Source organism: Xenopus laevis, chromosome 7S (genome assembly GCF_017654675.1).
Source record: "Xenopus laevis strain J_2021 chromosome 7S, Xenopus_laevis_v10.1, whole genome shotgun sequence".
Classification (NCBI taxonomy): domain Eukaryota; kingdom Metazoa; phylum Chordata; class Amphibia; order Anura; family Pipidae; genus Xenopus; species Xenopus laevis.
Genome location: NC_054384.1, coordinates 1269459 through 1282610, shown reverse-complemented (window position 1 = coordinate 1282610; position 13152 = coordinate 1269459). Strand labels below are relative to the sequence as shown.

Genomic DNA, 13152 nt, shown 5'->3' with positions numbered 1-13152 from the left:
ATGCCCAGTGTATGAGCAGGCAAGTCTCCAAGCTCTGACCTGGGTGGATATTGTGGTTGGGTAAGTATCATAATCTTTCAACTGCCCGTATGGCATTTTCTGAAGTGCAACTAGTGAGCCCAGCCTAGCAGCCACAAGCAAGAGTCCTGGGTCATTGACATCTCTATGGAACCAGCTATGGATGCAATAGATTTGGTAAGCAAGGAAATAGAAGTGCAAGTGGGGCAAGGCTAGGCCTACTTTATCAAGTGGGGCTGTCAAGGAGGTCCAGACTATGCGTGGGGACTTGTTGGCCCTGCATTTACCCTGCAGAATAGGCTCACTGGGATCCAAACAGGAGAATTGAGTGATTTATAACTTTTAGTATGCTATAGAATGGCAAGTTCTAGGAAACTTTATAATTGGCCTTCATTTTTTATAGTTTTTGAATTATTTGTCTTCTTCTTGCTCTTTCCAGCTTACAAGTGGGGGTCACTGATCTCATCGAAAAAATCCCAAAAAACCTGTGTAGGCTACACATTTGTTATTTGCTTTTTATTCCTCCTCTTTCTATTCAAGCCTCTCCTATTCATATTCCAGTCTCTTATTCAAATCAATGCATGGTTGCTAGGGGAATTTGGATCCTAACAACCAGACGGCTGACATTGCAAACTGGAGATAAAGAACCCAAAAAACACAAATAAATACCAATTGCAAATTGTCTCAGAAGATCTCTCTCTACATCATATTAAACATTTTATGTAAAAGTGAATAACCCCTTTAACTGTGGCTGTACGAAAATGTAAAAAGACCAATTGCAGAGTGGTATACTTCATCCAAGCTTGACAATTAACTTCTGCAGAATAACCCAAATAAAAGCAGAGCTGAAATCAATGAATAGCATTCTCACGTAGGGCTTATTATTCTCCAAAGGTGGCAGAGACAAGATGGAGGGCAGTTAGGGTCATCACTGGACCGATGTTGACAATAGTCAGACTGAACAGGACTTGTGACATTGAATAGCACAGAATAAAGTTCTACCAAGTGTGCCACAGGGTTCTGTCCATTAATGACTTGGGGGCACAGTAAGTAATGGATCAGCGTTTGCCAATAACAAACCTGTGCAGCCCAATTCATTCCATACAGGATGTAACTTCGTTGCAGCAGGAAGTGGACAAACTGGCAGTCGGCAGCTAAGTGGCACATGAGATTCGGAGGCACAGTTCGAATTTCAAATTCATGTGTTGTTTTTTGAAACTCTATAATATAGTGAATAAAGTACCCCCTCTTGTAAAATATAAGGATATTATAAGTTACCGAGGAGTTTCATGACCATATAAAAGTACGAGGCCGAAGGCCGAGTTATACAGGTCATGGAACTCCGAGGTAACTTCTAATATCCTCATATTTTAGAACTGGGGGTACTTTATTTATTATAATACACAAGTTTCAGTGAGTCATGTGACAGAAATGACATCAGAACTCACCATTTATAACTGATGACATCAGAACTCACTGTTTATAAGGATATAATTTACAAGATATTCGTGGCTTTTGTGTATTACATTAAATTATACTGTAAATTCTAATGGGGGTAATTTATATTTAAAAAAAAATATCTAAAACTAGAACAACTATTCCCGACCCGAAATCTCCAATCAAATTCGACTAAACTCAATTGGAGTTTTTCCCACAGACAAGACACCTCTGCTTCTGTCCCCTCACACTGAGCAGCGTTAGTTTTGTCTGCAGGTTTTCTAGCTCTGGACCGTACCATCTCCGCCCAATGTACAGGGGGGGGGGTCTCTTTCCATAAACTCGATCCCACAGCGGCCATTACAGAACGTCAGTTAATGTAACTTACTTACTTGACCCTATAAACATTATCGGTGTGTCCCACATTCACCCTGAAGGCCCGGGAGCCGGTGAGGGAATAGGTATCTCCCCCCGCGCATGTCCATAGGCCCTCGGTACCTCAGGGGGGGGAAAGTCGCCGCCATTTTGTTTTGCTGGCGGGAGAGATTTTTGGCTCCGTGGGGCCCCGGGACAGCGGGTCTCTTTTATTCTTCTTTGCGTCTGACAGCGCTACGAGCGGAGCTCCCGGGGGTACAAAATGTATATCAAACAGGTGAGTTTGTGTTTGACGGCGGCGCGGCCTTGTTGTTTTGATAAAGCCTCGGGCTCGAGTGAATGAACAGGCCGACCGGTGTCCTATGGGTGGCGGGGACTAGTGCTCTGAGGTGCCCGTATTTCTGGCTGCAGGAGAGTTGTATTTGACACTTCCAGATTTTGGGGCGCAGTGTTCGGCTCTAGGGGGGCTGTGAGATCCATGGATTTGGATTGTGTGTGACCCTGTCACAGGTGTGTGTCTTACTGAGATCATTATGGACTCCTCCTGCTCGTCTGTCTCTCACATCACTGGGATCATCATTGTTTCCTGGTCCTCTAATCGATCCCTGGGCTTTCAATGAGGATCTGTGTCAGTCTCATGCTGTATATGTGGCCTCTGCTGGCTGGACGGTTAGAAATGATGGCTGATCCCAATGTTATTAATAGGGAAAAAAAAAATATATAGTGAATAAAGTAGCCCCTCTTGTAAAATATAAGGATATTATAAGTTACCGAGGAGTTTCATGACCATATAAAAGTACGAGGCCGAAGGCTGAGTGTTTTTATACAGGTCATGGAACTCTGAGGTAACTTCTAATATCCTCATATTTTACAACTGGGTGTACTTTATTTATTATAATACACAAGTTTTGGTGAGTCATGTGACAGAAATGACATCAGAACTCACCGTTTATAACTGATGACATCAGAACTCACCGTTTATAAGGATATAATTTACAGGATATTCATTGGCTTTTGTGTATTATATATATATATATATATATATATATATATATATATATATATATATATATATATATATATATATATATACAGTCCAAAAGGTGCAGACCAAAAAAAAAAATATATATATATATGTACACAGGCCAAAAGGTGCAGACCATTTACAGGATATAGTACCTGGGTGTCTGAGCCAACAGAATCAACGTATAGGTGAAGAAATCCGTTGCTAGGCAACAAGGGGCAGTCAATCAGAGGCGAGAGGAGGGGACAAAAATAGATTAGATGGGGAGGGAACAAGAAGCAGGGTCGGACTGTGGGGTCCGGTGCCCATCGGGACTGCTGTCCAGGGCCCCCCATCCCGCCCCCCTACTAAGACGCGTCGGCTCAGCAACAGCGCCGCTCGGTTGCGATTCGAAATATCTGGAGAAGAGTTCTGGCTGAGCCAGTCCGACACTGACAAGAAGTGTCAAATACAGGGTAAAAAAGAGCCGTCCTAGGGCTGTAGGGAATCACAGGTACAAAGAATTCACTGTGCTAAATAAATTCATTGTACCTGTGATTCCCTACAGCCCTACGACGGCTCTTTTTTACCCTGTATTTGACACTTCTTGTTCCCTCCCCATCTAAACTATTTTTGTCCCCTCCTCTCACCCCTTGTTGCCTAGCAACGGATTTGGCGCCCTATTGAGCTTATAATCAGTGGGTGGATGGGGTCTGCATGTTTGTATACTCCTGAGAAAGATCCCTGTGAGGGGTCGAAACGTCGAGTTAAATAAAAAGTTTTCTTTATTCTGCTTGAAAATCCTGTGAGTGCCCCCATTCTTCACCTATAGATATAGATATTCCAGGAAAGGTGGCAACACTAGCTGGCAGGAGGGTTGCCATCTGGGTGGTATTTTACCTGCCTGGCCAGTAAAATTGATGCTTGATGTCAATGTTGTTAATAGGAAAAAATGGCAAGAATAGAGGACGGCTGGTATTTTTTTCCAGAAAAGGTGGCAAGTTTACTTGTGATACGTCTGATGGCCGTACACCTCGGGTCCTGCTGATCGTCTTGTTGGGATGGGGCCACTGGCACATTTTGGGGACAGGTGTATCTCTATGAAATGTAGTGGGAGATGTCGCAGCTTTGAGCCAAATTGTAAATGAAGTAAATGTAGAGAAGCGGAAGAACATCAAACTGCACAATCACATTGCCATAGAGCAGGGGCCACTGTTTGGCCATCACTGTGACACAACTTGACAAGTACCTGCCAGTGGGACGGGCTGCTTTCTCTGTTGTGGTCCCAATGGCCCCTCTAACCCTGTGTCACATACCAAAGCTGACAATGTGTTTTTCTGCTGCTGCTGCAATAGTATCCATGTTTGTCATTGTAGCCAATCACACGAGGGTTATCCAGCTGAACAGAGACAGCAGGGGGAGGCTACATTGGGCAAGGGTATATAGTACTTATGCATTTCCCTCAGCATGTTATACTCTCTCTTCTTTGACTTTATGTAAATAAAGGGATTATTTTAATATATTACAGGGGTTCTTTTTGTTACTTTGCTGTCTAAAGGTCCCCATAGACGCGACGATTCTTCTTGCCGAACGACCGATTTTAGGGAAGCCCGACCAATCCTTCGAAATTATCGTGCGGTTAGTGGTATTCGAACGATCGTACATCTTACGATTTTTCGGCCGACATCTGTCGGGAAATTGATCAGCCAGGTCAAAAAATCTTTGTCGGTCCCAGTGCAATCTCTCTATGTTTGCAGGGCCAAGCAGGCAGCTCCCCTTTGTTTTCCTGGTAAATTGGTCTTTTTAGTTGATGGTAGATTCGTACGATCGTTCTGAGAAGATCGTGGTCTCACGATCAGGATCTGATCTTTTAAAAATCTCAACATCTATGGCCAGCTTAAGGCTAATGTTTCCCTCCTCTTATGTCACAGTGTTATCCACAGCTCCTGTGTCCTCTGCTTTATCATAAATGCTCTTGTATTGAAGGCTACCAAAATAAATACATATTTTAATGGTTAAATTGACTTAAGTGCTCTTGAAACTGACTTCATTGATATCTGTAGGCAAATCTACTGCCTGTACAGTATAAAGGTGGCCATAGACGCAAAGATCTGCTCGTTTGGTGACATCGCCAAACGAGCGGATCTTTCCCACCATATTCCATTAACGAGCATGGCTATATATCAGGGGTAATCTGAAATTACGGGCGAACGATTAGATTACGATGCACAATGGGCTCCTGCGGGATCGGTCGGGTCAAAATCAAACATGTCTGATTGACCAAATGACCGATCTCCGCCGGACAAAAGATTTCAGCACTCTTCACACACAATCTGAAAATCGTACAAATCCTCAATTCGTACGGTAGGATCTGTGCGTCTATGGCCAGCTTTAGTGACATTGGGTTGGTCCTGACATGCCACATGCAGTTCTAACGGTTGTCCTTTTAATTCTGTTAGGTGATCATTCAGGGCTTCCGAAGCTACAGAGATCAAACTATTGTTGATCCATTTAGTTCCAAGCACAATGTTATTGGTAAGTTAGTGAGAATGGACATATCTGTAGATAAACTAGCAAAGCACCAGCTTCTATTTGCATGCAATTCAGTAATGACGATTGGACTGTATTTCTGTATGTCTTGTAAAATCCATTATGAAATATTATAATATACTAGGCTGTGGTTATCCAGCTTATTAAATGGGTCGTTCACCTTCCAATCACTTTTTTTTTTTAATTCACTTGTTTTTAGATTGTTCCCCAGAAATACTTTTTTTTAATTACTTTCCATTATTTATTTTTTACTGTTTTTTCAATCTCTAAGTTTAAAGTTGAATGTCGGTGTCTCTGGTGTTTGAGTCTGACAGCTCAGTAATTCAGGTGCAGATTCTGAACTGTTACAATTTGACAACATTTAGTTGTTACATTTAGTTGATACATTTAGTTGATTCATTTCTCAGCAGCATCTCTGAAGTATCAGTAACTATTGTATCAATTCTAACAACTGCCTGTAATGAAACTCAGAAATTTTGCTCAGCAGGGACAATGATAAGAAATGTATCAACTAAATGTATCAATTTAGTACAGTTTACATGGTCGGCGACCCCCCTCCCAGAGCTGCTTCAGAAGATGAAAAATGACACTTCAATATTAGAAAAACGGTTACACATGGGAAATGGAGTTATTGGAAAAAGTCATTATTTCTGGTGATCTGTCTGAAAACAACTAGTTGTTTGAAGGTGAACCACCCCATTAACTGAAATTTAAAACAAAAGGATCTGTGACCAAAATGCATTTTAGTGCATAGTATTACATATAGATCCCATTTGTAATAAAGGTGACCTAGTGTGATGCTATTCTCATTGCTCAGAGAGTAGATTTGCCAACAGTGGGTTTTGTGGGGGCAGCCTTTATTTGTCCAATTGTTTAATCCTGGCACAGTTCAGTTCCCCTGTAAATTGCGTTACCATGCTTAGGTTATAGTCTTTCTTTTATTATCTTACAGTGGGAAGAAATGGATCTGGAAAAAGTAACTTTTTCTACGGTAAGTTCTTATTCTGTAATGTCAGGTTGTCACTGGCACGTGTGCGTACATGTAATCTGGCTGGTGTGTGCAGATAGCAGCAGTGTAAAGCAGTAAGTGTAGTAGAATACAACAACCAAGAAAAAATGTCTTGCATAGAAACCACATTGGTGTCATGCATCTCCGTAAATCCTGTATCTTTTATTTGATCCAAAAATAAGTCCTTTTCTTTTTTACTTCTCCTATTCCTAATATCATATTCTATCAATATATTATTAATATGACTAAAAGGTCAGACAGGAGATTGGTACTGTTTTCTTTTGTTTTCATAAGAAATTGTTGCATATTGTGATATTGGTTTCTTATCCAGCAATCATTATGTCGCTACAGCTATTCAGTTTGTCCTCAGTGATGAATTCAGCCATCTCCGTCCAGAGCAAAGGCTGGCTTTACTACACGTAAGTCATCTGCTCGTTCAACTCTGGGATTAATCATTCAGGTACAATGTGTACTATGTGTTGCTTTTTGTTATTTGGAGCAACACTGGTCCTCATTATGGTATCTAGCTGAATTTTTTACATAGTTTGCATATCAGGGACCTAGAGTGGACTTCCAAAACACCTTTGCTCATATGCCTCACTGGTCGCATACCTCTTGTCTCGACCAGCACAACCCTAGGCTCATTGTAAGTAAGAGTATGTGCTGGCTATAGGGTTTTTTTGTTTCTCTATGCACACAGCAATCATAGAAAGCAGGGGCACTGTCTTGATTTTATTAGGCACAGTCCCCCAAGTACAATAAAAAGGAAAAAGTCAAAGTTTCCTTTTTATATACATTTATTCGGTGTTGGGGTTTTTGCAGCACTTTTTTTTACATGCTATTGCTAAATTGAACCTCAAATGTATAATGGGATCTGGATACTTTGAAATGTAATGTTTCTTTCCCCCTCCCGCAAATTTAGGAAGGAACTGGGCCTCGTGTTATTTCTGCATTTGTGGAAATTATATTTGATAACTCTGACAACAGATTACCAGTAAGTTAAAATGTTTTTCAAATTTACACTCCCTTAGGGTATATGTTTTCATTTATTAACTGTTTCATTTATCCACTTCTACCCCCCAATTATGTTTTTTTTAGATTGACAAAGAAGAGGTTTCCCTCCGGAGAGTCATTGGGGCTAAAAAAGATCAGTATTTCCTGGACAAGAAAATGGTGACGTATGTGTGGATACTGAAAGTTTTCTTATTTTCAGAAATTTACTTTTGCTGCAGTAAATAATTTCGAAAATACCAGAGGCAAGAATATCTGGCTAAGTGTTCTTAGCAGTATGTTTCAGTTCATTAATCGATTAGAAATCTAATCACTGATTTTCAATTCATTTTTTTCTTTAACACAGAAAAAATGATGTAATGAATCTTCTTGAAAGCGCAGGGTTTTCTCGTAGCAACCCTTACTACATTGTCAAACAAGGCAAGGTGAGCGCATCACTGTCTATTTTGCAGTGTAGTATCTATTTGTGTGTAGGTAGCTTATACATCACGCATCAAATTGATATTGCTACAGTGGGTTAGTCAATATTCACTAATATAGGATTACACAGTAACATAGTAAGTTAGGAAAAAAGGCATGCGCCATCAAGTTTAACCTTTTAAGTCTTTGTATAACCTGCGCAACTGCTTGTTGATCCAGAGGAAGGCATAAAACACAATGTAAAGCTTTTCCAATTTTCCTCTGGGGGTGGGGTCCTTCCTGACTCCAAGATGCAATGGGACCAGTCCCTGGATCAACTTGTACTATGAACTATCTTCCATATCCCTGTATTATCTCCCTTGCTAAAAAGCCATCCAACCCCTTATACCAATCTAATCTATCAGCTAGTACGACTGATTAATGCAACACATGCCCTTAAAAAATGGTGCTTTATGCTTAGAATTACATTTTCTGTCTTCCACACCATTTCAGGGATATACCATTTACATAAAATATAAATGTTACCTTAACCATTGCAGTTTTCTAAATCCAGTAAATTGAGTTTTTGTAGTAAAAACTATACTTTTACAAGAAAACCATAGAGCCATTTAAGTGTTTTATTTCACTGGACAGTTTCTCCTTTTTTTCCTTTTATATTGAAATTATTTTTCTACTTTTCAACTATAGATTAACCAGATGGCCACAGCACCTGACTCTCAAAGGCTTAAGCTGCTGAGGGAGGTCGCTGGGACAAGGGTATATGATGAACGTAAAGAAGAAAGTATTTCCTTAATGAAGGAAACTGGTAATTGCATTTGTTCTGTTGTCCTACTTTAGTTTCTTAACCAATACCTGTGCCCTTTAGTCATATTTACATATTTTCCTGTCAGAGGGTAAGCGAGAGAAAATTAATGAGCTGCTGAAGTACATTGAGGAAAGACTGCACACCCTGGAGGAGGAAAAGGAAGAGCTGGCTCAGTATCAGAAATGGGACAAGATGCGTAGGGCCCTGGAATATACAATTTATAACCAGGAGCTAAATGAGACTCGGGCAAAGCTTGACGAGGCAGGTCTTTTCTGTGTGTAAATGCCCAGTTTCTATGCCTGGCTTTACCTTTTTGACTATAAGATGCCACTAGCTGTTTGTGACTTCGTACCATTGTGCTGATTTGTCATTGATATCCCCTGTAGCTTTCTTCAAAGCGTGAGACGAGTGGAGAGAAATCTCGGCAGTTGAGGGATGCCCAGCAGGATGCAAGGGACAAAATGGAGGTAATCCTAAAAAACTTTAGAATGACAATATAGTGATCACCTGCCAGTTCCAACACTGGTGAGATGGTGTATGTATGTGTTCTTGAGTAAAAAAAGGTACTCGCATGTTTAAAGGATGCTTTAGGATGCCACTGGAGGATGTCTGTCCCTCTTGCAGTACATTACAAATAATTATAATGAATTGTTTATACCCAAATGCTTTTTCTAGAAAATAAACTGAATGTAAACCATAGTTATAGCGATGGCCATACTTTAGCAGCCCATTTTTATCTCAATACTAGAACTAGCATCTCTCCAACTTAACTGTGGGGAATGTACTATATTTATACAACATATAAAAGAAGGTTCCTAGGATTTAGGTATCCCTGCAAGCATCTCAGTACAGATTTATTACATTTAATGTAATTTTATAGAAAACAAATGGCAAATATTTTGTGATGTTTTCCTTGTGTTTGGTTTACAGTAATTTGCACACATGTGCTTGTAACCTCTAAGTCAATTATTTTAACCATTTTGATTAATACTGTTTTTAGTCATTAAGAGTAGACTGTCTGTATCCTCTCGGTATTGTTTCACAATGCTAATTTTATATCTTTTAATTTAAAAGGAAATAGAAAGGCAAGTTCGTGAATTGAAATCAAAGATCTCTGCAATGAAAGAGGAGAAGGAACAGCTCAGTTCTGAGAGACAGGAACAAATTAAACAAAGGACCAAGTTAGAGCTTAAAGCTAAGGATTTGCAGGATGAACTTGCTGGGAACAGTGAGCAGCGGGTAAGAACTGGAGCCTGTTAGAATTTCATAAAGCTGTCCGTATTCAACAAATGAATACATTTCTGCTGTTCCTTGTTTAGAAACGACTGTTAAAGGAGAGGCAGAAGTTACTGGAGAAAATTGAGGAAAAACAAAAAGAGCTTGCTGAGACGGAACCAAAGTTTAGCAGTGTAAAAGAAAAAGAGGAAAGCGGGATTGCAAGGTTGGTGCTAGATTTATAAGATAGTTTTTTGAGATTTATAGTGCAGTGGTGTTTCTGATCACTGGAATCCTCTCTGTAAAACCATAGAACCAATCCTTCCTTCTCTACAGCTGTACTGCACTATCCAAGAGCATTACAGCAAATGTATTGAATAACTTTTTGCTAGCTGTTCCTGGATGACAAGAAATGCTCTTGCACATCACCCTGTCACTGGGGACACAGATATCAGAATAAAAAGTCCTATAGCCTGGAAAATGAAACCGTTGCATGACTTTTCCTGCCAAGGGCACTACCATATCTGAAAGCTGCCCTAGTGTTTATTTAAGGGGCATTATTACCCTTTTAACTTTTTCATATTCCTAAAAGGGGCTAAAGTAATAACTGGGATGGGGCTCTGACTTCAATTATGAGGGTAGACTGTCAAGTTTCAACACAACTTAACTATGTAACTAGGTACAGAAAGTTTTTTCCTCAAGGGCCCATGGCAGAGTGGCCCCAAATATACATAAATTGCAGGTTATGGAAGTTTGGTGACTACAACAGAGGGTGGTGTTTGAGCTGCTCTTGGGCAAGTTATGGTGCTCACTAAGGTGGACCAGGGGAGTGATTATGCATTCACTGGCTGGTTTACTGTCACTGGAGCCTCATTTTGCTCAGGTGACCACCCTTTGGTTGGACAGGGCCCTGTTAGCTTAGTAGTGTGGGGGCCTGTGATTCCTGATGATGACCCTGCTTGTTTTCTGCTGATGTTCCCTAATGTGGAACTGCGAGTAATAATTACTCTGCTGTCTGTACATGTAATGTTTGCTCCTTTACATTAGGTTGGCCCAGGCAACACAGGAAAGAACAGATCTCTATGCCAAGCAAGGCCGTGGCAGCCAGTTTACATCAAAAGAAGAGAGAGATAAGTGGATTAAGAAAGAACTGAAGTCCTTAGACCAGGCCATCAATGATAAAAAGCGGCAGATTGCTGCCATTCACAAGGACTTAGAAGATACAGAAGCTAATAAAGAGAAGAATCTGGAACAGTACACAGTAGGGCAACTTTTATGACTTATACAGATAAAACTTTTGTTGTATCTTTTGGTGCTTTAAGAACTTTCTTGAATGGGTTTACTGAAGATGGTTCTATATTGGGATTCAGGTTGCAGTACTTCCCTTGCTTCTATAGAAGTTTTACCTTCTAACTGACTTCCATGTACCGCCTTAATCTCCCCCCCCCCCCCCCCCCCGTTTTTTAAGTCTTATTCCTATAATGATTTTCTCCCAAAACTCTGTCTCATAATCCATTGCAAGCAAACAACATGTGACTTCAAACCTTACTCTTAAGATTAGACTGTTATTATTACGTTTATGCTTTAAAGGAGAACTAAAGCTTAACTAAAGAAGTCACTAGAAATGTTGTACATTATGTGTTGGGGTTCTGTACCAGCCCAAGGCAACCACAGCCCTTTAGCAGTAAAGATATGTGCTCCCAAAGATGCCCCAGTAGCTCCCCATATTCTTTTCTGCTGATTAACTGCACAAGCGCTGTGCTGCTGTCACTTACTGAGTTCAGGGGCCGACTCACAATATACTGTACACATAGAATATAAAGTTACAATATTACGCTGATTTGAAAATAATTTAGATTATTACTGCATGGCAGCTCTGAAACCAGTACAACTAGCATAAGATATTAATATTTAACCATGTAGTATCACTCTCTATGACAGACAAACCTCAGTTTTTGTTTGATAAATTGTGGCCACCCCTAAGCTTAGCTTCTCAGTAACTGCTTAGAGCACACTGAGCATGAGTGTCTCAGACACTTTTAACAGATTCTATTATGGTGACCCCCTGTGACAACTTTGAATTACTGTATAATTACTACATAAAGATGCTGAACCTTTAAGCTGGCCATAGACATACAGATTTTAGCCCTGTATCCGACGAATGATCGTACATCGTAATCTTCCGACATGCTACTAACCATTCAGATTAAATAAAGTAGCAAAATAACAAATCAGACAATGTACTGGCCATGACAGCAATCATAGGAAAGTTATGTCCGACAAATAGTAGGAACAGTCTCCCATTGATATGGTCAGATACATACATACATACATGCAATGCATGCAGACCTATTATCATTCTTAATCTTCAAACCTGTCCGACTAAACAACCAGTCGCCATGGTACAAAAAATGTCGGGACGATCCACACGCTCTTTGATTTGTACTTTGCGTCTATGGCCATCTTTAGACTGGTTCAAGAAGTTCAGTATATAAAATGACATTTCTTGCCATATTAATTTTTAGGGTTTAGTTCTCCTTTAATTATCTTCACCTTTTTTATATAAAACAGAAATTGGATCAAGATTTGAGTGAAGTCAAGACTCGCGTTGAAGAACTGGATAAAAAATACTATGAAGTGAAAAACAAAAAAGATGAGCTCCAGAGTGAGAGAAAGTAAGTGGTAGGGGCCCATTGGGCACGTGCTGGGTTGTTCTTGGGTGACATTTGTGGTTTTAAGGAAACTGGTGTTCTGCTAGGTTAATTAACTTTAATATTCTTTCTTGAAGAAGTAGTATAATGTCCATCACTGAGCTTTATCTACCCTTTATTTTTCCCTCAGTTATCTATGGAGAGAGGAGAATGCTGAACAGCAATCCCTCGCTGCCAAGAGGGAAGATCTTGAGAAGAAACAACAGCTACTCAGGGCTGCTACTGGAAAGGTGAAAGCTTTATGCTATTAGTCACATGAATTATGCGTTTATCATCTTTGCGTGCCTACTTGGAATGTGATTTTTGCTGCACTTCTATCATTGCTATGTCAATGTGCGTTTTATTGTAGTGCTCTGAATTTGGCAAAACTGGGCTCACAAGCAATGCTATAAAACAATTCATGGCTATCATTGAAGAGGTGGACCTGGAGCAGTGCATTCTTGACTTATAAAGCGTTTCATTATATAATTAATTTCATATACATTTTTAGAATGGAATAGTAGGCTCTGTGTGCTCAGCCCTGGAGCTTTGGAAGGAGTAAAAGTGTATTTGCTTCTCCTAAGCATAACTGCCTGTTCAGCTACTCCGTCAATGTTAA

The 13152-nt window shown here is 40.1% G+C and overlaps 1 protein-coding gene across 2 annotated transcripts in view; it reads left to right on the top strand.

Annotated features, from left to right (window-relative positions):
• Positions 1 to 1783: 1783 nt before the first annotated feature.
• smc3.S (structural maintenance of chromosomes 3 S homeolog) overlaps positions 1784 to 13152 on the top strand; it is a 29050-nt gene continuing 17681 nt past the window's right edge. Inside the window, exons 1-15 of one of the 2 annotated variants that reach the window (NM_001366436.1) lie at positions 1986 to 2107; positions 5293 to 5368; positions 6336 to 6374; positions 6744 to 6811; positions 7315 to 7386; positions 7491 to 7570; positions 7750 to 7828; positions 8511 to 8628; positions 8714 to 8889; positions 9015 to 9095; positions 9703 to 9867; positions 9948 to 10069; positions 10891 to 11104; positions 12415 to 12518; positions 12685 to 12784. In NM_001366436.1, coding sequence (NP_001353365.1) covers positions 2093 to 2107; positions 5293 to 5368; positions 6336 to 6374; positions 6744 to 6811; positions 7315 to 7386; positions 7491 to 7570; positions 7750 to 7828; positions 8511 to 8628; positions 8714 to 8889; positions 9015 to 9095; positions 9703 to 9867; positions 9948 to 10069; positions 10891 to 11104; positions 12415 to 12518; positions 12685 to 12784 — 1509 coding nt within the window. In that variant the 5' untranslated portion in view covers positions 1986 to 2092. Of the gene's footprint in view, positions 2108 to 5292; positions 5369 to 6335; positions 6375 to 6743; positions 6812 to 7314; positions 7387 to 7490; positions 7571 to 7749; positions 7829 to 8510; positions 8629 to 8713; positions 8890 to 9014; positions 9096 to 9702; positions 9868 to 9947; positions 10070 to 10890; positions 11105 to 12414; positions 12519 to 12684; positions 12785 to 13152 lie in introns of both variants that reach the window. The other variant, XM_018227219.2, reaches the window with a different exon arrangement.